Source organism: Salarias fasciatus, chromosome 17, assembly GCF_902148845.1.
Source record: "Salarias fasciatus chromosome 17, fSalaFa1.1, whole genome shotgun sequence".
NCBI classification, from domain to species: Eukaryota; Metazoa; Chordata; class Actinopteri; order Blenniiformes; family Blenniidae; genus Salarias; species Salarias fasciatus.
In genome coordinates, this window is record NC_043761.1 from 19,150,386 (window position 1) to 19,177,913 (window position 27,528).

Sequence of the window (27,528 nt, forward strand, 5' to 3'; positions counted from 1 at the left end):
TGCCACAGAGGGGCCATTTGGCCCAAAGAAAGGTGTGAAGAAATGCTTTTATCATGAAAACAAGGCACTTCAGCAGGGAATATGCAGAGCCACTGCAAGGCAACTTGTTTCACATTCACTATGCTGTGAAGTATTAATGCAAAATTAGGAGATTGAGTTGTTTATGCGAAGATTGCTAAGACGGAACTACTTGTCTGGGCGTAGTGATTTCAAAAGAAAAAGTAGTTCCCAGTATTTGCTTCAGTGTCGTAACGCTACAATATTATTTGTTGGTGTTCCACAGCGTAGTGAATGTGCGGATTATAATTTGCCCACCAAAGTGTTTTGGGGTTGTTGGATTGTGTATTTGATGAGTTTGACGAGGGGGAACCAAAATACCATCCACTTCCATTGTGTCCGTCCTGAAAACCTTCCCCGACTCACCTCTGAATAAACAACAGCTCGCCCTCTCAAAAAAGTAAGTATGCTGTTCGAAATGACTAAATAATTGCGCTAAATGGGCCAATTTGCCAAAATGTTGAAGTATCGCTTTAATTTATTCTTCCAGTCATTCTTCTTTTGTTCTGTTCTATTCTGATGAGCGGATAATTAAATTCTGACGCAAATGAACACACCCTTCATTCATACACACCTGGAACATTCCTTCATCTTTACATAACTAAAAAGAAACCGAAAGCATGATGGGTGTTTCTTAACACCATGTATTTGTTGAATGGTTTTATTGAGCATTGACTTCAAGCATAACCAGACATCTAAAACTTCACAGCTTTACTGAACACTTGTTTCTTCAGATTTACTTCAGTTAAAAACAATTCATTGCTTCCCAGTGACAGCTTTATTTTTATTCACCATGGCTTGGATGGTAAGACTGTTTTATACCTTTCTACTTTTTCATGAGTGATTTAAATGTGTTGAGGATTTTTTTTTAAATGTTCAAATGTGATTACTGATTAATAAGATTAGCTTCTGTTCTACCACAGTTTCACAAATCTCCAAGTAAGTCAATTATTTTTTCAAACTCTGAAATTCATATTAGTAAATAAAATATGTACTAATTACACAATATTAGTATAAAATGTGAATTATGAATTTGTGTTTGTCTTGACAGCTTTTGATAAACCATGGAGAGACGTACCATGGGGGTGAGTATTTAGCGGAGTGTGTTCTGTTAAAACCTCAAGTTGAAGAAATATTTGTCGATTTTGAAATGTGTCACAAAGTTCTTATTTATATCCTATTCAATCATCTTTTCGAACAGGAATAAAAAGGAAGACTTTGATTATGTGAGTAAGTTTAAGCCTTGTTCAGAAGCTCAACATCTCAGAGTTCTGCTGCATGGACCACCAGGCTCTGGAAAGTCCAGCTTCATCAACTCTGTTGACAGCGCTCTGCGAGGAAGAATTGGAACTCGAGCTTTGGCAGCGACTAACCATGATGACAGCTTCTCTAAGGAAGTATGAAGAACTTATCGTAATCATTCACATAAAGACACACAGAATGAAATGTTAAGACTTTTTTTTCAACTTAAAGACAGAACAGCTACTTTTACTCCAATTAACAGAGTGTCAACTAGAGAAACAGAAATCTGACCTCAGGCTAACAGCACATGCTAACATTGTCATCACTTGTTTCAACTTGTAGTACAAAGGTTTTAAAATCCAGACAGAAAAGCCTGGAACCTATTATCCCCTTGTCTTCTGTGACACCATGGGTATTGAGAAGGGCTCTGCGAAAGGTGTTGATGTGGAAAATATCGAACTGATCATGAAAGGACACGTCAAAGATGGATGCAAGGTACGAAAATGATGTTGGCTCTCTTTACTGCTACTTTATTTTTCAAGAACAGTGAGCACAACTCGATTAAATTATAAAATGATTTCACGAGAAAAAAAACTTCCCAATATATAATTACACAAACATGTGAAAAATGTATTCCAAATGCTTGCATAAGTTTGCCAATTTTAACTTTTTTGTTGTAGCTCCTTCCTGGCAGTACCCCAACTGGATCCGACTACATTGAATCTCCGACCATCAATGACAAAGTTCATGTTCTGGTTTGCGTTGTTCCTGCCACCACATTGAACCTGATGGATGAAGAGCCTGTGATAAAGATAAAGAAGGTCAGAGAAGAAGCCCGGGTTTTAGGTAAGTGCATATCTGTTATGGGCATTTTACACTGAACCGGATCCACAGTGCAACCTTTACATCTTGCAATAGTAGTTGCACTGCAGGTCTTTATGGTCAATTCTGATGTCTTGCTGAGATCCAACTTGTTTGTGTGATCATTCACATTATATTTAAATGCTACCTATATGAGATTACTGTGTGAATGTGATACGACCGGGCAGTGAACAGCATCTTCCGAAAAAAGCATGTCTGCACTGTTTTTGTTAGTAAATATGGACGCTATAAAGGCCAGGGTGTGTTTACGCAATTTCAAGTGGTGATGTTGTAGGAGCCAATATAGCTTTGAGAAGTAATGATGGAAAAAAAAAAAAGAGGGAGGTTAACAACAAAGACAGTTTCATGAAGTGAAAGTCGCATGCATGAAATTTGACTGTTCAGTTTGCAGTCTTCTTGATAAATATCAGATACTTATCAGATTTGTTACTACATATGAACAACCTGAAACTGGTGTAAAAAAAATCGGAATTAAAATGTTTACATTGTCACAAAACAGATTGGATATTAGTCACTTGTGAGAAGAAAATTTAGAATGGGTCACATTTTCCTCTTGTGTGAATGGAGCCAAGATGTGTTCTCTGTCATCCTGCAGCCTTGTGTGCTTTGAATCCATGAGAAGATCATTTTTAAACTTTTCATTTTCCATTGCACTTGTATATCGTACATTTAGTGTCAAAATGACATGTCATCTCTACCAGTTATGATAAAATATCATATCATATTCTTTTCAATTTGAGACACGGTCATTAAGCCACATTTCCAAATTTGAAACACCAGCATAATTTCTGAGGAAAACTGACTGCACTGGGTGTTTTCTCTTTCCTTCCAGGAATCCCCCAAATAGCAGTCCTCACCAAAATTGATGAAGCCTGTCCCGAGGTCCAAAAAGATATCAGGAATGTCTATAAGAGCAAGTACCTGAAAGAACAGGTTCATAATTCTTTTTTTTTTTTCACATTCCAAACATGAGCCAAACATTAAAGGTATAATGGACGATGTTTTAGCTAATGAATTGCGTGATGCGAATATCAACTATTGGTCCTTCAACATGTCAATCATGCTGGAGAAATGCTTGCGTAATACCATCAAGCGCGCTCGTTCCCGTGATCTGCGCATGCGCATTCAGAGTGTTTATGTGGCCCGTGAGCTTCGGTTTCAGCCAGTGCTTACCGATGGCGAGTCTGACATAAAGAAACTGTAACTGTTTCGGAAAATAAGCTTTATGAACGAGGCCGATTGCAGAAACTGTAAACAGAGCCGTGCACGCCCGGGGAAGATGAGCTCACGCTCACACGCTTCCAACATTGATAGGCGTTTCCTCGGGAGGAGCAGTAGAGCTGGTAGGATGGTATGGCGCGTGCGCGTTTTTCAAGACGCGAGGAACAGACGTTTGGCTTCGTCTTTTTGAGAAAATCATCCATTATACCTTTAATAATGTGATATATGTATATGTGTGTGTGTATATATTATATATATATATATATATATATATATATATATATATATATATATATATATATATATATATATATATTTATATATATATATGAAAAAAACATTTATATTTTATCTTGTTGAAAACTCAGATGGAAAAACTCAGTGTGATCCTGGGGATTCCAAGAAACTGCATTTTCCTGGCTAAGAACTACAGCGAAGAAACCAAAACAGACGAGGACACGGACACACTGATACTGGACACCATGAGAAAGATCATCGACTACGGAGAAGACTTCCTCAATGACACCTTACAGACAGCAGACACCAAGTAACCTGTTGGTGATTTGACATTCAGGCCAAAACACGAAGATGCATGTGCTGTCTCTATATAGCTTTCATTAGTTTATGCTCTTTTTTTTCCATTATGTTTTTGTTCATGAATTTGTATTACATTTGCAAAACGTGGATCAGGACAAGAATAGTTCACAGCTGCAATGTAAAACAAAACAAAAAGATATTTTGGGTTGGAATTCTACATTTTATACTTTGCTTTTGATTCAGACTTTTAAAATGCTGCCATTTTTTCCTTTGATGAATCACATATTGCGTTGATTAAGATGTAATCGTTCATGCTGTTGTATTCACAACATTGCCATTATCTTAATTTACAATACATCTTCATTGTCTATTTTAAATCATACTGTTTCCTCTGTTATAGAAAAATGTTTGAATATTATCCTGTAATAAATCATTCTTTGCTTCATTAATTATTTGGAAAGTTTTGGAGTAACAGTTTTACTGTGGTAAACGAGCTGGAAAAGATGGTCCATCATGGAATGAATAGCAAGTCAAAACTCAGAACAGGGTTTAGTGGTGAAACATAATTGCAGCCTGACATCCCAGATGGGGTGGTGTATTGGGATTGATGCATTGTTCCAATCCACCAAGCAAGAACTCTAAAACTAAGGAGGACAACACAGACGGGTTAGAGAAACTAGTCTGACAGGCTGCAATCGAAAACAAAAGTGGCTCACAACATTTTGTTGCCATGCCAGGATGTACAAAAATTATGGTGAGAACAGGGAAATATTGATAAAACATTGGAAATGAGCCCAAATGGCATGCCTGATACAAAGTTTGCCACATTTTCTACAGAAATGGTGAGTCTGCAAGGCTGAGAGCTTTCAACAGCATGGAGATACCTGAAACCAGGCGTGGTGAAGACGAAGTGGGTAGATCAGAATGTGCTCATCAACAAAACAAAAAGACATGTTCTTAATGTCCTTTGGAATTACACTTGTCATAAACTTTTCAATATGGCACAGACTTTTTAAATGCAAATCTGAGAGTCTCCGCTCAGACTGTAACTTTTCATTGTTTCCCAAAACAATTTTTGAGAATTCTGTGGTAACAAGTTATTCCTTGCTCTGTTTATTACCTGAGCAGTTTTAAACTCCACAAGATCCATACATGTTAAAGATTTTGTCTCAGAGGACTTCATGAATTTAATTTTCACAGTTTTGGATTTTTTTTTCTCCTGAGTAAGCAATGCTGCTATGTTGTTCTATACAGTGTATACTAGTCTATTTAATAGTTATTGCATGCCTTTGTTGCATTTTATGTTTATTTATTACCTTATTCTTTTATTTTTTTGCTAGTTTATGTTTAATGTCACAACGTTTGCACCGGATAAAATTCCTAGGTTGTGAACTTGTTCATGGACAATGGCAATAAAGCTCTTTCTGATTCTGATTCTGAAGAGTTGATGTATCTTTTTGTATATGATAAACTTACGTAGCGCTTTTCCAACTTCTGAACAGCCCCCAAAGCACTTTATAATGTTCATGTATTGTGTCTGACATAGCTGTCTGCCTCATCCAACATCAGGTACTTCAGTCCTGTGTGTTAATGCTTGAGTTGGGATGACACAATATCAAGTTTTTGAGACATTATCATTGAGAGGGAAAACATTGTAATTTTACAGTTATTCATGTTTTTTTTAATTATTTATTTATTTATTTATTTTTCGAACATGTATAAAGTGAAGAAAGAAAAAAGATAAAAAGAAAGTTAATGCAAATCAAAGAAAAAAGAAGAAAACAACAACATAACAGCATAGTTCGAAAAAAAGGAGTAGGAAGAAGTAAAAACTATTATTGACATAATGGAAGAGACAAAGGAATATAGTGATATTTCATCTAAAAAAAGACACAAAGTGAACACTTGGAAGACAGAATCCATTTTCAGGTAAAACTTTTGAATTTCAAACACGTGTATATAATCTGTGATCAATGGGTTTCTGCTCTTTCTTGGCAGGAATCCCACAAATTGCTGTTCTCACCAAAATCGATGAAGCCTGTCCTGAAGTCAACAAAGACCTGAAGAATGTCTACAAGAGCAAACACATCAAAAAGCAGGTATGGTGAGATTTCATGAGCTGGTGACGACCAGTACAGCATCAGATCTGCACAGAGGGGACGATCATGATTATAGTCATTAAAGTACATTAGAATAATCTGACCATGATAATCTTTAAAACTGTTCAATTTCTTTTTGTTCAAACTTAGATGGAAGCAGTGAGTGCTGTGCTGGGAATTCCGCTGAACTGCATCTTCCCAGTGAAGAACTACAGCTCAGAAATCGATACAGACGATGAGATGGATTCACTGATACTGAGCACAATGAGAAAGATCCTTGACTACGGAGAAGACTTCCTGAATGACCAGTCTGCCCCAGATGATGATGGCATTTAGGAAATCACCCTCAATCACAACATGGAACATGATGGAAAACGGTGATATTAAAACCACTGACATTTAACACCTGAAAACAGAACGGAAGCATGTTATCAATGTCAGCAGTATCACAATTTGCTTAGTTCTGTATGAATATTCATGAATCAATCAATCAATCAATCAATCAATTTATTTTTGTATAGCCCAGTATCACAACAGTTGCCTCAGAGGGCTTCAAGATGTTACATTGGTTGGTAAAAATAAAAACAGTGAATAAGCAAAATGGTAATATGTCAGATTCACAGTAACGAGACAAAACGAAGCAACCACCGCCTTAGACCCTCACATCCGGCAAGAAAAAACTCCAAAAACCCAGTGGGAAAAGAAGAAATCTTGGGGAGAAGCACAGTATGGAGGGATCCCTCTCCCAGGGACGGACAGCTTTGGCAACAGCTAGCATGAGACAATAAGAAGTAAAGCCTAGGACTATGCTGAGTATGAATGAAGTTAAACAAGCAGTGTGGTGTGAGCTCTCAGTTCCTCAGAGGTCAGAGCAAAACACAAACATTCATGCAATATTCTCTTTGTAACTTTGGTGCCTTTGTGGGTTTTTTTCTTCAATGTTTTAGTTTTTTTATTAATTGAAATTTCTCTCCAGATATAAGATGGATTATTATTGCTGCACAAGTGAATTTCACAGTTGATTTAACGTTGATTAGTATCTTGAATAGCAAATATGTGTCATGTTTGAGGAATCACTAATGATGTTGATTGTGGGGTCAAATGTAATGAGTCTTGCTGTTGAATTATTTATATAAATATTTATTGAAAGAAAATGTTAAAGTGATTGAATTGGTTGAATTTGAATGGCAAGACTTCCTGGTTTTGAGACTGTGGTGTAAATTTCTTATGAGTGCATGTTTAGTCTATTTTGTGTAACCGTGATTTTTCGTATATCTAAAATGTGTGAGGGACTGTGTATAGGAGCCAAAGCATGAGACAAGGCTTACAATGGACTTTTGGACATATTAGCTTAATTTATCTCATTAAGGATCAGTTTCATACTTTCAGAATCTATATTTAGAGGTGTAAGATCAGTATGCTGTTATTTCGTTAATTGGATTAATGTTTGTTTACATTGCATACTGCAGAGAGTATTGAGAGAGTATTAACAATGTTTTTGCTATGATAAGTTAAGTTGAGAAAAGTTTTATTTACTTCAGATAGTTGTGATTGAAACCTGTGTGATGACGTTTAGTGGAACCTCCCTCCGAGAGACACACAGACGGGTTATAGGAGTGGACTGATGTCCAGTGACGGGTTTGGGTGTGTGTCGACGTATGCGGGGACGGAGGCTTCACAGTTTTCTTATTGCAGCTGAAGCATGAGAATCAAGTTTTCAGTTGGTGATACTTACCAGATAACCCCTGTATGACGATCAGCCTGGGGAATCGGAATAAATTTTCTTTTGATTTCTTCCCTACACCGTGGAGGTTTTATTGCCACTGGCAGCAGCCATGACAGTGCGAGTAAAGTAAACATTGCCCTGCGGACAGTCGGGTCTCACACCGTGAATGCTTTGGCTAGAATTTACTGTGAGCTATCACTGGTGCATCAGATTTCAAACTGTGACTCGATTGTGTCTTGTCATGTAAATTTCACATTCATAAAATGCGTCCAGCCGTGAGTTTTTTGTGGGTTCTTTGAGTGTATTAAATTGCACAGCTTAGAAATCACACAGTCACGAGAGTAACAGGGTGAGTTCTGCCCTGGCAGGGGTGTGCAAGTTTCTAATAACTACCTATCTGTACAGCATAAACCCACAGCATCCTTTACTGTCACCATCCATAAGCTGGATAACAGGAAGACTCCCAAGAGTGTCCGCAGCTGCTAAACTCAGATTATCTAAAAAGTAGGAATATCAGGGACAAAAGTTGCCAATGAGCAATAGCTGTCAAGGTTCTGCCTCCTCCTTATCTTGACTCCCTTCCTCATGTTTCTTCTCCTCACCTCACCCCTGCAGTTATTCCATTATCCTATCATATTGTGTCTCCGCCCTCCCATGTGTTTGCCGAGGAATTTTTTTTTCTCTTCCACTCATATTTGTTGGGATTTCCAATTAGTAAATGTGAAGATCAGTAATAATGAATGATTATTAGTGCTAGGCAACGATTAAATTTCTTAATCACAATTAATCGTATAATTTTTCTGCGATTAATCGCGATTAATCACATTATGTGCAAAATACAATAATTAATTAAAAAGTACTCTGTAATGATCATCCTACCCCTAGCTGAGGACAGGGACATTTTTTTTTTCTTTGCAAGAATTTTGCAAGAAGCATAATTTTACAATAATAATATTACAATTCATCAAATATGATTTATAAACTTAAAATACCAAGTCTTTACCAAGATTGAAACCCCTGACCTCCCCAACGCGCGCACACACACACACACACACACACACATTTTGTCCCCACAAACATAGGAAAACCAGGCCACACACACACACACACACACCAGCAAGCGCAGAGCAGATAAAAAATGAAGTTTCTTATGAGGGCACACTTTCTCAAACTTAATTCTATCTCTGACCCTCAGACAGAGAAGACAGGATAAATTCAGTCACGCTGAACAGTGTCCCATTAAGCCAGATTGTGTGTTGAAGGGAAATTTACTTTATTTTGCATATTTTCAGCACCTGAATACTGCCCAGCGGGCCAAAAGCAGGCAAAAGACGCTTATACCAGCCTTTGCTTCGTGATTTTTCTCATAATTCGGCCAAGTTCATTATGACAATTAATGAAGAATGAACCGTGTTTCACTGCAGAAAGCGCCGCAGCTGTGTGTGATTTTTTTTACTCTCAGCTGGAGCGCAATGTGTGTGTGTGGGGAGGAGGGGGGCGTGGGGGGTGTTAACGCCTGATGAAAATATTTGTCGGCGTTAAGGAAGCAGTGCGTTAACCCGTTAACATACCCAGCCCTAATGATTATCAAAGATAATTTTTATCAAATAACCTTGGGGCCAACACCTGTATAGACAGGAAAAGATAGTCAGTTCATTGTAATAAGTCTCATAAAATAGGTGCAACTATTAATTTACAATATGGATTAATAATTAAATTAATAACTACCAAACTTTAACAGTAAAACATGAACGATTCAGCAGTTCTTGAACAGAAGTGGATGACATTTCATTCATAATTGTGGCACAAGCTGGAGGATCAAGGAATGAAACCACAGATCAAAATGGCAGCCAGCCAAAGATCGCAATCAAAATGGTGGATCAGAGGAACGTGCTCGGTAACAAAGGAGAGCCTGAGAGGGAGTGAGGCATGTTTTGTCTCTCAGTGAAACTGTGAATGATGTGGAATAATGCTTTGTTTTCAAAGTTCTCAGGAACACAGTGTGAAGGCCGCTCTGTTTTGTCTGAAGTCACTTGGAAACAGCGTCTGCTAGTCTCGTGAGATCTAGCTATATGAGATGGCGTGGCGGGAAGTCATGCCAGAGTCGGGTTGGATTCTCCCCGGAGCAACAGCCTTGCTCTCAATCAGCTGATTTGTGTGTGCTTCCTCTGCAATCCTCAATAAATCCTCCTTGTGCAGCGTCAACACCTGGACTCGTCATCTTTGGCTCTGATTCATCAAAAATTCCACAACAGTGAAGCCAATTCAAAATGAGTCTGTGATCTGTTTCATTACTTCAGATCATGTGGAAGATGTTGAATTACACATGTGATGTTTTAGTGTGATGCTGTAGGATTTCTGTGTTCCCACTTAGCAGGTCACTGCTAATGTTGTCTGTGGATGCAGCAGAAGATGAAGAAGTTGAAAACTTGAAGAACCATCCTTACTGTGGTTACTTGTTACTTAAAGGGATTACTTTATGGCAGTGGTTCCCAAACAGTGTGTCATGAAGCAAGTGATTGCAATTTTGTGACAACCACAGATTATTATTACAAATTCAAGTCCAATTGGACATTGAAATGACCAAAATGCAGTCAATGTATATGAACTTTTCAAGTCCGTCTCCCAGTGTCTGACAGGAACTCCTGATTTGGTTTAATCAGGCGACCGCTTCGAGCTTTGTGTTTGTTTACAGAGTGCAGTAGACTTCAGAGCATAGACATCATAAAATAACTAGATGCCTTAAAAGAATACTCCGAAGATTTTGGACCCACGCCCTATCCCTATCATTTACAAAGTGAGATAAGCTCATAAATACCTTTTTTGTGCCCGTTCATCCAGTGCCTGGCTAACAGCTGTTAGCATCGTAGTTAGCTTAGCTCAACTATGGCAGGTGAAGAGGAGACAGAGCCAGACTGAGAAAGTGGACAAAATACTCCTTCCAGTGGTCCAGGGGACGGCGTATTAGCACGTGAAGTAAATCCGAATGGTTATAAAACTTTTTAAAAGATGTGTTTTCTTTTCAATCCCTTAAAATAGCGTTTTGATACACAAGCTAGCAATCAAGAGGAAGAGAGAGTCAGCCACAGTCGCTGGTGCCTTCGTGGATGCTGCCTCCCAACGGCGACTGAGATAGAGAGCGTCTGCTGCAAAGAGCTCAATTTTCTTTCTGTCGCTGTTCATGGTACTTATTTACTTTAACTCATCACGATTAGTATAATTAACACAAAAAACACAGAGATGGCTGCTCTCTCTACTTTACCATAGATCTCCCCTGTATCACAGCACATCAAAACTTTCAGGCTGTCTGCATAAACCCGGACGTGTTGTGGGCCGCCCTGGTCAGCCTTCATGACCGATTCAGTACCGGTCTACCCAACAGGAGTCTAATCAGCAACAGGCAAGTCTTTTACCTAACCAAAAGTAAAATATCCTTACTCAGTGCTTTATTTGTAAATCATAAGGTACCGGAACGCATACAGAAAACAGTGTTGAAAAAAAAACAAAAAACAAAACAAAACAGAAAACAGTGCTGACAAAAAAAAAAAAAAAAACATAAAACAGTGCTGAAAACAACACGCAAATGCCCACGTACCACGCTGTGGGACTTACAAACCTAAATTTCAAATAGCAACCATGGTATAAATGTTCTGGCAATTATTTACCTTATCATTATTATTGTAGGTCAGGGGTCCGCAACATGATTTGGCGTTGGGCCAATGTTTGTTTGGGTTTTTTTGCGACTGTCAGCTACAGCTCCCTCAGTCCTGAGAGCTACACAATGATCCCTGAACAACAAGATGAAGATGAAACACCAACAGAACAGTAAACAGCCAGGCTAAACCCAGAAATTAACCTACCAGAACAATGTTTCCCTCGTTCTCTCCAAGCCGCCGCTACGCTGCTCAGATCCTTCCTCTCAGAACTGAACTGTCCATCAATAACAACTTCTCCTGTTCTGTCCGTGCATCAGCAGATCTGCGGCTCTTTTAAATGACTTTTATTTATTATTTTTTTACTTTTAATTGTATTAAACAATGTGAAATTATTAAAATTTGTTCTGTGAATTAATATGTTAGAATATGTATTATTTTATGCAATTAACATGATTTTGAGCGCAGGTGGATAGTTGGGGAGCTGAACTATCCCACAGGCATCTCCCCACTTTTTTCTTAATTTTCTCTCCTTAGGAAAGCTGTGGATGCTCACCACGCTGCTTTTATTTCCCTTGTTTTCAAAATTACATCCAAAAGCGATGCAATGTGGCATTTTGTTCGGTTGTAGCTGACGACAGAAGTACTTTGTGAGTGGTTTGTGGCTTTGCTCGGTGAACAGACAACTACCTGTCATAAACACTCCCAGAATGCATTGCACGGCCAAAACATGGCTGCAACCATGTAAACAATAATCTTATAAATGAGTGACATTTTATATAACTTACGCATTATGTTTATACTTTTCTAACAGCGTATTATAAGTGTAGACATCAGTGACAAGACTTGTAGAGCTAATAGTCGTTTTAACCGGGGTTCCCTTCAATCAACAGTCCAAATTAATAGTTTAACCAAGTTTATGAGACTGATTGCAACGAATTGTCTGTTTTGTCTACTAAAACATATGTGGTATCCCGAGGTTATCTGATGAAAATTAGATCTCAGCTTCTTTAATTAATAGTTTTTTTTGATCATCATTAATTATTATTGATAGCCAAACAGAGGAGGAAAAGGAGCTGGAAGAGATGGTCTATCATGGGGTGCATCACAAGCCAAAAGTCAAGAGAGGGTTAGGTGGTGAAATAATATTGCAGTCTGATGTCCTAGATGGGATGAAGAGGTTGAGTGAGAGAGTGAGCGATTTTATTTAAAATGGCACGATCAAACAAGAACGAGACAAAGATGATAAACTATCAGAGATTAGCCAAGAATGGCATGTCTGATGTGATAACTGGTGACGCCAGACGCCAACATAAATATGGGAAGAACAATTGAGACAACAAGGCTGACAGCTGTTATCAGCATGGAGATACCTGAAAGCAGGTGTGCCAAACACAAAACAGGTAGATCAGAATGTGCTTATCAACAAAACAAAAGAGAAACTTCATCTATCGTCTCAGAAGATTGCTGGTGAAAGATCTTATTTTTTCCTTAATAATCAATGGAATGTGGAAATATTATCAACATACCAACAACTGTTGGTATTTATTGTGAGTTGAGAGGAACAAGTTCAGGCTGACTTTCTGTAGAGCCTCCATATGACTGTTCATGTTACAGTTCTTCCAAAATGTTACTCCTGAAGCGCACACACACACACACACACACACACACACACACACACACACACACCAAGACAAGTTTGTTGGCAGCTGTGGCTCCGATGGCAGAGTGGTCATCTCTCTGTTGTCGGGTTGCAAATCAGATTCCCCATCCCCACCCAAATGTCCTTAAACAAGATGATGAACTCCAAACTGCTTGCACTGGACGAACCGAGCACCTTGCATTAAAACTACGTGTTTGTGAATGGATGAATGTGATTAACAGTGTAAAGTGCGAGAGTGTGTCTATAGTGCTGAGCTAGGTACACACATTTTTGTGAACTCTTGGCAATTCCAGACCAAATTCCTGGAAACTGTACTCTGTCAGCATTTAAATGGAAAAAAAAGTAGAGTTCACAGAGGATACACTCCATGAAAAGCCAGATATTCGGGCCTGTACACTGATGGAAATGTGCCTCGTTTCCAACAGTATATGGACGTTTCCAGTTTGTACTCGCCACGTATGCCTGTCCAATATATTGGCAGCAACTTACCTCATTGTGTGGAGGAGAGGGAGGGGGCCATGAATGACGAGCTTTGCTGCCACAGCCTAAAGACAGAGGACAGGAAGCTTATTTCTGTTTCCTCGTGCTTTTGTAAATTTGTGATTTAGAGTTATGATCCTCAAAAAAAAGACTGTCTTGTACCTTGGAAGAACACTCACTGCTGACTCGATTGTATACGTGTATGTATAGATTACTCATTGATTAAACATGATCTGCTGCGGGCCCCCCCTCCGCCCCACAAGAAAAACAAAAAAGGCTCTTCATTCTAAATAATGATAAACCAACAATGTATATGCTTTGTTTTCTCCAAATAAGCTGCAATGAAAGAGCAGATAAACAGCTGTTGGAGCTGAAATAAATGACATGAAAATATATAGAATAGTAAAACTACTACTAGTATTACTACTCCGTGGTAACAGAGATGTATAAAGGGGTGCTAGTCGATGGTATTGGTACTGAGCAGGATTACTATTGCAACAACACATCATCAGTAGGGTAAAACTAAACTGTCTCACGACGGTCCAATCCCAGCTCACTTTCCATCGCTAGTCGATGGTATTCTATAAAAGTTTCCCGTTTTATTGCTTCTATCAAAATGGTTTGTGTCACTGACAGCACACTCCATGCGTTTGCATGGGACTTTTTATTCCTGTATAAATTCAAATGAAGGCTTTTTCCACTATAAAATAACCATGTAAACACCCGAAAACTTTGCTTGGAATTAAGTTTGAATCAGAATGGACCGGCAGTTTCATTTTCCTTTGGAAGCGGAATTGTATGTAAACTAGGCGGCTTCAATCTGGTCGTTCTGCTTTGTCATGATGACACAGTATTCCAAGATGCAGTCCGCATTTTGACTTGTGTGGAGGCGATTTATTTAATGGCAGTTCTGGAAGAACTGGATATAATGAAACGAGAGGATCGTGTGTGTGTGTGCGTGCGTGCGTGCGTGCGTGCGTGCGTGTGTGCGTGGTTGTATGTGTGTGTTATAAATAACAATGCCAGTGTGAAAACTCAATAATCCCCCCACTCCCTAGCCCCACTCCCATTCATTGATATGGACTCAATCCCCCTATACCTCTCTGATTCCATTTGTATTGCTCACAGCATTTTCATTGTCTCTGGAAGGTCTCCCCCCGTATTGGGGACTGAGAGATCAGCCATCCACACCAATATTCAGTAGTTTTCGGTGTTGACTGCAAGTCCCCACTTACAGTTGTTTACTTGAAATTTCATGACCATTTACAGTGCTGTTTCATGGCGAAAATCCCTCTTTTCATGCAGTGATATCTTTGACAGCATGTTGCCTAAAAAGTCAAAGAAAACACTCTCAAATGTAGAATTTGAACCATCCAACACTTTAAAGTTGAGATGCTCAAGGGAAGGTCAGTCCCATTTTCTTTTTTAATGTTGAGCAGTCCAGAATTATAGATGGCCACGGGAGGGTATCTCTAACAATTTTGAGCTTCAAATTACATTACCTGGTAAAAAAAAAAAAATTAATTGTGGCCACGAAATAATAAATTGTGCGCACAAATTACTAATTCGTTCCCTGGAAATAATAAATTGTGTGCATGAATTACTAATTCGTTCCCACGAATTAGTTATATCATTCATATACTTGAACAGTCCAGTAAAGTTGGCAGCATATTGACAGATACGGACTTCCGGTCTCAATAAAACATCAGTAACTTACAAAGGGCGCCTGCATCCCATCATTGTGAGGTGGATTATATGCTACAAGCTCATTTTTATTAAAAGTATCTGTCTATCAAGCAGCAGAAACAATTTTGATTTCTATAAGCAGCTGGTAATTTTGTGATTAATCACATTTAAAAAAAAAATTGACAGCAATTAAAAGATTAAAAGATTATCAGACTATATTAGTCATCGTGATTACTAACATTAAAACTGAAAGCACTAAAAAGAACAATGGAAAAACAAATTAATCTCTTACTATCAATGCCGCACCTCCGCAATCTGTTTACTATCGTGCAAACCTGCAGGCAGGTTTTACAGAAAGGATTCGGTCAATTTACAGTAAAAATGCTGTAAAAACTCCAAAAACTTGTTACAGTGCAGAGTCCATTTTAATTCAAAACCAAACTCAAAAGAAAAAAAAATTCTTACAAGAACTCAGTAACTTTGTGATACTGCTGACATGGATAACATATTTCAGTTCTGTTTTCAGGTGTTAAATGTCTGTTTTCATTATCGCTATTTTCAGTCATGCTCCATGTTGTTATTCGGGGCAAATTCCTGAGTGCCATCATCCCCTGAAGCAGACTGGTCATTCAGGAAGTCTTCTCTGTAGACAATGATCTTTCTCATTGTGCTCAGTATCAGTGAGTCAGTGTCATCGTCTGTTTTCATTTCTGAGCTGTAGTTCTTGACTGGAAAGATGCAGTTCATTGGAATTCCCAGCACAGCACTCACTGCTTCCATCGACGTTTGAACAAAATTAAAACCAAAACTTGAAGAAGAGATAGACCACCTGGTTTCCTGGTGCAGGCTGAACAACCTGGAGCTCAACACTCTAAAGACAGTGGAGATGATCGTGGACTTTAGGAGGAACACAGCCCCACCCACCCCAACCCCCCTGAGAGACTCCCCAGTGGACACTGTGGAGTCCTTCTGCTTCCTGGGCTCCATCATCACCCGGAACCTCATCAGAAAAGGCCAGCAGAGGATGTACTTCCTGTGGCAGCTAAAGAAGTTCAGCCTGCCAACGAAGATGATGGTGCAGTTCTACTCCTGCATCATCGAGTCCATTCTCACCTCTTCCATCACCTTCTGGTACGCTGCAGCCACGGCAAGAAACAAGGACAGACTGCAGCAAGTCATCCGCTCTGCAGAAAGGATCATTGACTGCATGACCTGTACACCTCCAGGACCCTGTGGCATTCAGGCAAGATGGTGGCCGACCCCTCCCACCCTTGTCACCCACTCTTCCAAACTCTCCACTCTGAAGGAAGGTTATGGTTCACCAGGACCCCCCCCACACACACACACACACACACACACACACACACACACGTGACAGTAACTGACTACACACTTCAGGCAATCTTCAGCCCCCATGAAGATCACTCTAAATACCTTTGACCTCTGTAATTTTGTAATTTTTGTAAATTTTGTTAAGTCTGTAAATTGTAGCCATATTTATTGTTGTTGCTATTGCTATGGGGTTATTTGTTTGTGTCTTAATTTCTTCTATTTATATGTTATACTTGTGCCTTTTAAAATATGTCTATCTTTCTCTTCTTTTGTTTATGTTTGCACCTCCACCAAAACAAATTCCTCATATAAGCAACAGTACTTGGCAATAAACCCGCTTCTGATTCTGAAAGTGTTTAAAAGATTATCAGACTATATTAATTATGTTTAATAATGAATTGCTATAATAATTAAATACAGCATATTATTTACTTTAATGACTACAATCATGATTGTCCCCTCTCTACAGATCTGATGTTGCATTGGTCATCACCAGCGTGTGAAATCGCACCATACCTACTTGTCGATGTACTTGCTCTTGTAGACATTCTTCAGATCTTCTTTGACTTCAGGACAGGCTTTATCACTTTTGGTGAAAACAGCAATTTGAGGGATTCCTGCCAAGAAAGAGCAGAAATTCAAAAGTTTGACCTGAAAACTGTTTCTAAACTTTGTGTCTTTTTTTTGAGTAGAATCCAGACCTGTACAGTGGCAAGTTGATTCACGGCTCTTGGGCTCCCGGGACCCCAGGACCCGATGCTGGGCATCCATTGTCCAGCAGGATCAATGGCACATCAAGTCATATTAAACACACCCTGAAAAAAGAAAACTCTAATAGCTATTGTAAGCCATAATTATGCATTATGTGATGTCCAGGTTTCATTTCCTTGATAAATGGTAAAATTAGTGATTATTACTGTTCTAATACGCCGTATTAGAAATACGGTCATTCAATCCACAGTAGTGTTAGCATTTATACTTTCATACAATAAAAACTTGAAATTTTAATTTTGTGAAGACTTTCATTTGAACAATAGTGTCAAATGCACTAACACACAGAGTGACTCCTAAATTCCCAATGAAGCAGGAACACACACAGCAAATTTTCCAGTGTTGAATTAACTCTGAAAGTGTTAAAGAGCGGTCTCATATATACACTTTTGTAGTGTTAAAATCTCAACACTGACCAGTGTTAATTTTCTAATGCTGACACTCTGTAGAGTTATATTAATATTCCTCTCTGTTGACCAGTGTTCCTATTTAACTCTATGCAGTGTTAATTCTTAGAATGAACACTTTAAAGTGTATATTTTAACACTTACATTTAACACTACAACAGTGTATATATGAGACCACTCTCAACACTTTCAGAGTTAATTCAACACTGGAAAATTTGCTGTGCAGGCTGAGGTAATCCAAAGACAGGTCAAAAAGCAGAGAGGTCAGAGCCATGAGAAAGTCCAAACATAAAAAGAACGCAGGGAGGCAGAGCACCGAGCACCAGACACATGGGGTAAGAAGGCTTATGAAAAGAATCAGCGATAGAGAGAAGCAGCGACAGAGGGACACAAACACAGAGGGACAGGCACACGGAGGGACAGGTACACTCGGTAAGCATCAACTATTTAAGTGCAAATATTTTTTTCAGTAAGTAACCAGAAGAAATAATGAAAAAAAAGTAATAGTTGAATCATTCACGGAAACTTCAGACCTACAAAGAGATATCTTGTCAATCCATGTGAGAAACATCCTGTAAAGCAACAGCAACACAATCAGGCTGAAAAGGCTATGTCACACTGCAGTGTTTTGAAGGCCACGGCAGCCATGTTTGCGGCTTGCAGAAGTTGTCAATTCTGCAGCTTCTATGCAACATGCCATGAGAGACGCTACATTGGCTAATTACAAGAAAATGGACCGTACTGAGTAAAGCTGGATCCTGTTCCCAAGGCTCAGTAGCTACCTGGAAATAATAAGTGGGGTCAGTGGAATAGATCCTTATGAACACCTTCACTGGGCCACAGATTTAAATGACTTACCTCCACTCTCTGAAGCTGAGCTCATCTTGTATTTGCTTAACAGACTTAGTTATGATACTGTCAAGGAATTTATGAATGCAGAATATTTAAGTTCTCACTCTATTACTTTGTTTGTAGTTTCATCTGGGGATATTTTGCACAGCAGTCATATTATCAATGGTATCTGTAAGCACGTTTGGCTGTCGGCAATTTATCTGCACTGTCACTGAAAGAGTACAATATCGTTGCACTGTACAGCACTTTTCTAATGATCAGAAGAGAATTAAGTGGTCACACTTCATTATTGTGTGAGAAAATTGATATGTGGCAACTGAACTATCAATGAGTATGAAGAATAATGTAGAAAATCAGCTGCAGGAAGATTTAAAGTTGTGATTTTTTTTTAATTAAAAAGAAGTGAAATTAAAAACACAAGAATAAGAAAAAACAAGCAGCTGTGATGTGAATTTACACTCATTTCAACATGAGTTGTGATAATAAAGATGCTTTCAGTGTTTTTTTGTTGTTGTTGTTGTTGTCTGAAGCAGTTGTGTTAACAGCTGTTGCATTTAGCAACGCCGAACGCTTGAATCATGTTTTTAAGTAGGTGGAAGTGAAAAAAAGTGCAAAGCGGAACAGTGGAGTGTAGTCAGCCAATGTAAAAAATATCGCAGTGGTCCACCAATCCCATGATGCACTGCAGCGTGACGTCAGCCTTTTGAACCCTATGAACACTTTATTTTTTATTATTATAATCCAAACCAAACAGCATCTTATGTTTCTTTATTATTCCAATCATTCGTCTCATTGTTTTGATGAGCTGTTGTTTTTAACCTGACGCAACTGAACACACCTTTCACACACTCTGAGCATTTCTTTGACATTATTTGAACAGACAGAAACTGAAAGCATGAACAGTGTTTTTAAACACAGCTATTTGAAGAATGAGCAAACTGAGCATTGGCGTCAAACCTGACCAGACATCAACAGCTTCACAGCTATACTTGACACATAACAACACACCTTGGATTTACTTATGGAAAAAAATTAATTGCTTTCCAGTGACAGCTTTTTTTTTCCACCATGGGTTCTTCATCAGTAAGACTGTTTTATACCTTCCTTTTTTATATATATATTTAAAGTGTGTTAAGTATTTCTTTTAATGTTCACATATTTTGAATACTGATAAAGATGTGTTTCTGTTTGTGTCAACTTTTATTCATTTAAATAATGTATTTATTGAAGACACACAATGAAGAGCCTTCGACAAGTAAGTCCATTTCTATTTTACAGACTATTCAAGGTTTATAGAAGTACATAAAACAGGTGCTAATTGCCCAGTGTTATTAGAAAATATGATTTATGCAGATGTGCTTGTCTTGACAGCTTTTGATGAACCATAGAGAAACATACCATGGAAGTGAGTGTTTAGGAGAGTTGTAACACTTCTGTAATACTAATAATTTTTTAATGTGGGCATGATGTTTACAATTAATCCTGATCTGATCTTATTTTGAACAGGAATAGAAATGATGACCTTGATTATGTGAAGAACTTCAAGCCTCATTCAGCAGCTCAACATCTCAGAGTTCTGCTGCATGGACCACCAGACTCTGGAAAGTCCAGCTTCATCAACTCTGTTGACAGCGCTCTACGAGGAAGGATTTCAACTCGAGCTTTGGCAGACACTGGCTTTGAAGAGAGCTTCACAAAGGAAGTATGAAGAACTTGTCATAAAATATATACTGCTGATAAGTCACAGAAAGAAACACAGGATAAAATGTTAATAGTTTTCTTCAACGTAAAGACAGAACAGCAACTTTTACTGCAGTTACCAGAGTGTCAAATATATAAACTGAGCAACTGAAACCTGACCTCAGGCTAACGGCACATGCTAACATTGTCATCACTTGCAGTACAGAAGTTACAAAATCCAGACAGAAACACCTGGAACCTTTTATCCTCTTGTCTTCTGTGACACCATGGGTATTGAGAAGGGCTCTGGGAGAGGAGTTGATCTGGAAAATATCAAACTGATCCTGAAAGGACACGTCAGAGAGGGATGCAAGGTACGAAAATGATAGCGATTGTCTGTATTCTCAATATTAGGTCATAAATATTTAGCATGCATGTTTTCACACAATTTCACAGTTTTTATTTGTAAATGAAGTTTTGCTATTCTACAAAAAAAATTTAAAAATAAAAAAATATGCAAGAAAAATTCAAAAATTGCTGAATGTGCAGGGGCGGCGCCAGGCAATTTTTTTTGCAGGTGCTATGAGGTGCTGGCCCAACCGCTGATGGTGCTTTTAAATTCACGATGAAATGCCATTAAATGCCATATCAATAACCATGACACACAAAATAGTCTACATACGTGTGTAAATGCACACGTTTGTATTTAACTCCCATTCAGCACGATTTAAAGGTTCTAAATTATGCTAGCTTCATCTAATCTTACCTTAATACAACACTGAAGAAATAAGCAACAGCCTGCAGCAACGCCGCAAAAGTGCTGCATTTTCGCATGCACACTACAGCTTTGGTTACAAAATCCAGCAAATTCTAAATAACATGCAGCTTAGAAATCAACAGACCTTCTTATATCACATCCAGAATATAGAACCCATATACAAACAAGCACTCAAATTAAATGCAATATCCTCATAATACATTTAATCAATACTGCCGCCACAAAACACACTGTTACCTGTTAATGTCTTCATAACAAAAAAATCCTCCTGTTGTGGTGGTTTAGGGCAAAGACATGCTCTTTTCATGGTCCAAGGCTCGGGTTCTGTCTGAGTTTATTGCCAGCAGTGCCAGGTTGCTGGTTAGAGAATCTCAGCTGGAGTTTCTCAAATAGTTCTTTAATCAATCAATCAATCAATCAATTTATTTTTGTATAGCCCAGTATCACAACAACAGTTGCCTCAGAGGGCTTCAAGATGTTACATTTGTCGGTAAAAGTAAAAACAGTGAATAAGCATAATGGTAATATGTCAATATTTACAGTAACGAGACAGAACGAAGCAACCACCGCCTTCGACCCTCACATCCGGCAAGAAAAAACTCCAAAAACCCAGTGGGAAAAGAAGAAATCTTGGGGAGAACCACAGTATGGAGGGATCCCTCTCCCAGGGACGGACAGCTTTGGCAACAGCTAGCATGAGACAATAAGAAGTAAAGCCTAGGACTATGTTGAGGACAGTTCGTTGGACGGTCCAGCACAAGAACCACGGATCCCAGCAGTAGAACCGAAGCCAGTCCACGGGCAGGACCGACAGGGGTGTCCTCCCGGTCCGGACGGAGCTTGTTCATAGGCCTTCGTAATAGTGGAGTCAGCAACTGAAACTGGAGAAGACTCCCCCTCGAAGGGGGGGACAACAGGTGAAAAGCAATGAACGGACTAAAGGGAATAACATTCAGACATTAGAGGAGGACAGGGCTCAGTGCACCGTACTTCCCACAGCATTCTAGCTCCTGGGGCAGCTTTGTGGATACTTAACTGTTTAAACTAGTATTTAGTTAGTATAGTTTAGTTTAGTTTAATTTGGTTTGGTTTAGTTTAATTTTGTTTAGTGTAATTTGGTTTGGTTTGGTTTAGTTTAATTTAATTTAATTTAGTTTAATTTAATTTAGTTTAGTTTAGTTTAGTTTAGTTTAGTTTTGTTTAGTTTAGTTTGGTTTACTGTAGTTTGGTTTGGTTTACTTTAGTTTGGTTTGGTTTGTTTTAGTTTAGTTTAGTTTAGTTTAGTTTAGTTTGGTTTACTGTAGTTTGGTTTGGTTTGTTTTAGTTTAGTTTAGTTTAGTTTGGTTTACTTTAGTTTGGTTTGGTTTGTTTTAGTTTAGTTTCTCAAATAGTTCTTTAAACGACGCAGACATAAGGAACTGCGCTCACAGCTCACTTGACGAAAAAGCGGGCAGCTGCTCTTCCTCATCTCTTGGTCCTGTTCTGGTTCTGGCATCTCTAGATGTTCATCAACAAAGCAAGCCTAACTTGTTTCCCCACCATCAGAAGTTTTTTTTGTCCATCCATGGACGTTTTTGAAAAACAAAGCGATTCATCTCTGCACCGTTCACCTTGCAAGCTACGAAGCTAACATGCCTCACTCGCCAAAAGCGGAGGATTTGGCGAGTGAGGCCAAAAACGCCAAAAACGGAGGATTTGGGTCTAAGGTTATTTGCGTAATCTAGTGCATATTTCTGCTTTTTTATAGTTTTATTTTTTCTGATTTAAAATTACTTTGAATGTGTACTGCACAGCTGCAAATAAAATTAAATAAAAAAATAAAATCTTTGAATTTTTTTGGGGGGTGCTATGGGGTTGCTTTGAAAAACCCAAAGGTAGCTGAAGCACCCCCAAGCCCCTCCCTGGCGCCTCCTATGCAAATGTGTAGAAAAGGATTTTCATGGTTGTAAAAAAAAAAATTGCATTTGTGAAAAGAAAGAAAAGTCCGTTTGCAGACCTCCTCTTTAGAGATGCAAACATAATAACTGCCTGTAAGTCTGTGAATTTGCAGTTGTAAATTTTGTCCCCATCTTGACACCTCAGTCTGATTGGACAGCAGCAAATGAGACAGTCCAATCAGGGAGCAGGTAGTTTTCAGTTGCAGTGAGCTGTCAGTCAAAGGAGCAACCAACCTCCCCTGCACCGAGTTTGTATTGGCTTGTCCCCAGACCCTCCCCAGCTCCAAAATCCAAATGTGGATGTGGAGTGGGCAGGGCTGGTTTACGAGGCTACCGTAGCGGAGCTTCTTTCCCCACAGGATGTGTCAGCTGCTGAGTCTCTGCGGAGCAGTAGCTGCAAGGTCCATCGAGATTTCACACGCTGAGAGAAAGCTCTCCATAAAACACATCAACATAACAACATCAAAATACAGTGTTTTCTTAACTTCTACAATAAGAAGAACATTGTCCATGGTTAAAAAAAAATTCTTTGGTAACCCGCAAACAGTTGGGAGAGGAGAAGACGTAGCGGTATGACCGGAAGAAAACTTTTATTTTGGAGGACGAACACACGGTTTTCTGTGGTGTCCCAAATCTGTCTTTTTCCCTCCAGTCCTTCGAGTGTTTGCTGCAGCATGCGGGCAAAATAGACTCACTGTCTACCATCTGCAGCTGCATTGCGTCTTGTCACTGTTAAACTGCATCCAGTGTAAATACAGCCATTTATTACAATGAGGGCTAATACTTGTGTAAAATGAGGGTGATGGGGAATGGAATTTCAAGATGTATTGAAAGCAAGTTGGCCAGAAAGGCAATTGCACCAGTCAGTAAACCTGTGACACTAAATTTTAACTTTAATCCGAACAATGACCTACCTGAGTCACAATTGGACTCCCGCCTCCATCCGTTAAAAAAAAAAACAAAAAAACAACAACAACATAAAAATACATAATTATACAAACATACCAAAACTGTATTACAAGTTCTATTATGATTTAGTAAATCTTCATTTTTGGGGGGGGGGGGTTTCAGCTCCTTCCTGGCAGTGCCCCAACTGGATCCTACTACAATGAAACTCCAACCATCAATGACAAAGTTCATGTTCTGGTTTATGTTGTTAAAGCCAACACATTCAACCTGATGGAGGATGGGCCTGTTAACAAGATGAGGGAGGTCAGAGAAGAAGCCCGCAAATTAGGTGAGTGTATACAGCAGTTTTAGAATTCAGTTTTTAATATTCATTTGATTTTTTTATGCACAGTTAGAAGACACATGGGACCTGGGAGATTAATATTCAACCAGCAATGTAATTCACAACATTTGAAAACAACTGTTGTATTGTTGTGTCTGTATTTATTGTTTCTTTAAGGAGGAGCAAATCTGCTCAACCTTCAGTATTTTAACTGTTGTTATCATGATGAGATTCATTTCCTCAGCTGCTACGTGACTTTCACTTCCTGAATGCAGTGATTCTCTGTGCTGTACACTAAACTTTGACAATGTCCCCAATCAGCTGACAGATTACTTAAGCTATATGTTGTTATGACAAATTCAAATATATTTTCTGTTATGTTTGTCCAAACTCATCCCACTATGCATTGATACGATGTATTATATTTTAATATTTGCTGGTGGGAGCTCAATGCTCTATCCTGTCACTCCAGTGAAAGCAAGAGACACAGTAATTGAATCTGACTTTCAAATTTAAAACTGCAGCATAAACTCTGATGAAGACTGACTGCATTGAGTTGTTGCACTTTCCTTGCAGGAATCCCCCAAATAGCTGTCCTCACCAAAGTTGATGAAGCCTGTCATATGGTCCAAAAAGATATCAGGAATGTCTACAAGAGCAAGAGCCTGAAAAAGAAGGTAAGTAGTCATTTTTTTAGGAGTGCAAACATTAATGCATCATCAGCTTAACTGTTCCAGTCCTTTAGGAAACTATAGTACACTTGTTAATCCGTGTATCATTCGTTCAATTGATATTCAATTAAGAATCAAAAAACAAAATATTGAAAAATGAGTCGTTTTTCCTTTTTTCATTTTTAAAATAAAATCAAATAAATGAAAATTGGTTTGTTTTTCAATATCCCGTTTGTTAAGGCAGATCAAATACAGGAAATTTGAAATACGGCCACAGAGCAGACTTTGACGTGATTTTTCAATTTCTTCAATCTCCGTGACCCGGAAGTTCTATAGTCTGTGTTTTGGTTTCTGTCGGCGGGAAAGTGGGCGGGTCACGTCAACCTGTGGGTTAGTTTAAGTCCAGAACACACTACAGGACAATCAGGCCGAATTTTGCCGCGATCTTCTCCTCCCGACCGAAGTCCGACTGTCGGGAGTTCGGGTCCGATCTTCGTGTAGTGTGCGGTGTGTTTAGAGAGATTTTTTTCCAGTCGGAGCCTCTCAGGAGGCGTCGGAAGGGGAGATCATCGATAATGAACATGTTTAATATTTCTGATCGCAAATCCTGTGGTGTGTGGAGCTCTGAGAGGCGCTGATCAGCTCCGAGTAGAGCTGTCCACACCCTCGAAATAGAGCTTCCTGATTGGCTGGTGCTGCTGCTTAAAAAAATATAGTGAATATATTCACTATATTCACTATATTCACCCCCCCCCCCCATTTGTCAGAAAATGTAAATGTTCTAGTAGGCTACTGAAGAGGGAATAAAGTAGAAGTAGCAGTCTGTGGTACCTTTTTGAATCACCAAATATCTTAAATCATTTGCTTTGTCCCCAGATTGGATAGTTTACACCAGAATAAAATCTCATTGAGCTTTGGTAAATTTCATTATGTTTCGCTCTGTGCTCTGAAGGCACGGAGTCAGGAAGTTTTTTTTTTCCATGTATTTTTTTCCTCATTCTTCCGTGATGGTTAATAATGGAGATGAATTATTACTTTTGAATTATTGCAGGACTGGCGATACAGATAAATGAATCAGATCGGAGTTTGGGTCTGAATGGAGGAAATCCAGTTTATCCAGGAGGATCCAGTTATTGAGGATTAACCACTCACTTTCTGCACTGCTAAATTTAGGAGTTCTGACTTTTCTCTTTCACTGTCACGTCGAGAATATATTTCACATACGTCTCCATCTCTGACAGCTGAGAGGGGATTTTTTTAAGCAGCAGCACCAGCCAATCAGGAAGCTTTATTTCGAGGGTGTGGACAGCTCTACTCGGAGCTGATCAGCGCCTCTCAGAGCTCCACACACCACAGGATTTGCGATCAGAAATATTAAACATGTTCATTATCGATGATCTCCCCTTCCGACGCCTCCCGAGAGGCTCCGACTGGAAAAAATCTCTCTGAACACACCGCACACTACACGAAGATCGGACCCGAACTCCCGACAGTCTGACCTTGTCGGCTTCGGCCGGGAGGAGAAGATCGGGATTCTGTAGTGTGTGCTGGCCTTAAACTGGCCCACAGGTTGACGTGACCCGCCCACTTTCTCGCCGACAGAAACCAAAACACAGACGATAGAACTTCCGGGTCACGGAGATTGAAGAAATTGAAAAATCACATTAAAGTCTGCTCTGTGGCCGTATTTCAAATTTCCTGTATTTGATCTGTCTTAACAAACGGGACATTGAAAAACAAACCAATTTTCATTTATTTGTTTTTATTTTAAAAACAAAAAAAGGAAAAACGACTCATTTTTCAATATTTTGTTTTTTGATTCTTAATTGAATATCAATTGAACGAATGATACACGGATTACTTGTAGTGAAAGAATGTCTTTTTTTTGTTTTGTCAGTTTTTCTTCAATGTTGTTTTATTGAAATGTAGGTGGAACAGCTGAGTGGCTTCCTGGGGATTCCTATAAACTGCATCTTCCTGGTAAAGAACTACAGCACAGAAGATGAAACAGATGACAAGACTGACTCTCTGATACTGAGAGCAATGAGAAAGATCATCGACTACGGAGAAGACTTTCTGAATGACACCTTTTCTCCTATGAGTAACACTGAAAACACCAACTAACCTGTCAGTGATTACAAGTTCAGTTTCCTTTTGCAACCAGTCAGCTGTACTCGACTTTGTTTGTTGTGAGATTGGAAATATTAGACTGAGTTGCTAAATATTGTGTTTTACCCTTTTTCTCTTGTTGAAGTTAGAGAGAATAGTGTGGATTTTTGTTTTGTTTTATAGTAGTTCTCACTCACGCTTTGATTTTTTTTAATTGTCCACTTATTTGATCATGAATTACTGTAAATAAAATATTCCCTTTGTCTGTGAAAACATTTTAGCATGATTGTGTTACTTAAAGTGGATCAGTGGTTTCCAATCTTTTTTCACTGAGACACACCCTGTGAACAATTTTTTTCATTCATGTACCAGTTCATCGGGCCTGTGTGGTTGAGGATAAAAAGAGAGGTAAAGAAATAAAATATAGTGCCATGTCATCCGTTTCTGATTTCATAAATTTTTATGTAAGTATTTTTTTATTCATTGTTTAATTTTGCAGGATTTATGGACTGAC

The 27,528-nt window shown here is 38.8% G+C and overlaps 2 protein-coding genes across 6 annotated transcripts; both read left to right on the forward strand.

Moving 5' to 3' along the window:
- Nucleotides 1–689: 689 nt before the first annotated feature.
- LOC115403869 (interferon-induced protein 44-like) lies at nt 690–27,451 on the forward strand. Of its 5 annotated transcripts, none has more exons than XM_030112901.1 (8): nt 690–862; nt 981–996; nt 1,109–1,142; nt 1,259–1,454; nt 1,642–1,794; nt 24,075–24,240; nt 24,811–24,911; nt 26,835–27,451. In XM_030112901.1, exons 1-8 carry the CDS (start codon nt 851–853, stop codon nt 27,027–27,029), a joined length of 873 nt encoding a protein of 290 aa, XP_029968761.1. In that variant the 5' UTR covers nt 690–850; the 3' UTR covers nt 27,030–27,451. The 5 variants fall into 5 exon arrangements, with proteins under 5 accessions (XP_029968761.1, XP_029968762.1, XP_029968764.1 ...); XM_030112902.1 differs by lacking the exons at nt 24,075–24,240; nt 24,811–24,911; nt 26,835–27,451 and adding exons at nt 1,980–2,145; nt 3,014–3,114; nt 3,771–5,373; XM_030112900.1 differs by lacking the exons at nt 1,259–1,454; nt 1,642–1,794 and adding exons at nt 20,115–20,310; nt 20,510–20,662 and having other exon boundaries at nt 697–862.
- On the forward strand, nt 5,824–6,630 carry LOC115403885 (interferon-induced protein 44-like). The gene is made up of 2 exons (XM_030112923.1): nt 5,824–6,038; nt 6,189–6,630. Exons 1-2 carry the CDS (start codon nt 5,913–5,915, stop codon nt 6,372–6,374), a joined length of 312 nt encoding a protein of 103 aa, XP_029968783.1. The 5' UTR covers nt 5,824–5,912; the 3' UTR covers nt 6,375–6,630.
- Nucleotides 27,452–27,528: the final 77 nt, after the last annotated feature.

Bases quoted from the DNA above. Each gene is read 5' to 3' on its own strand.
- LOC115403869 (XM_030112901.1), top strand. The intron at 1,143-1,258 runs GTGAGTATTTAG...CTTTTCGAACAG, and splicing joins TGGAGAGACGTACCATGGGG to GAATAAAAAGGAAGACTTTG. The intron at 1,455-1,641 runs GTATGAAGAACT...TTCAACTTGTAG, and splicing joins ATGACAGCTTCTCTAAGGAA to TACAAAGGTTTTAAAATCCA.
- LOC115403885 (XM_030112923.1), top strand. From the start codon at position 5,913: ATGGGTTTCTGCTCTTTCTTGGCAGGAATCCCACAAATTGCTGTTCTC. The intron at 6,039-6,188 runs GTATGGTGAGAT...GTTCAAACTTAG, and splicing joins GCAAACACATCAAAAAGCAG to ATGGAAGCAGTGAGTGCTGT.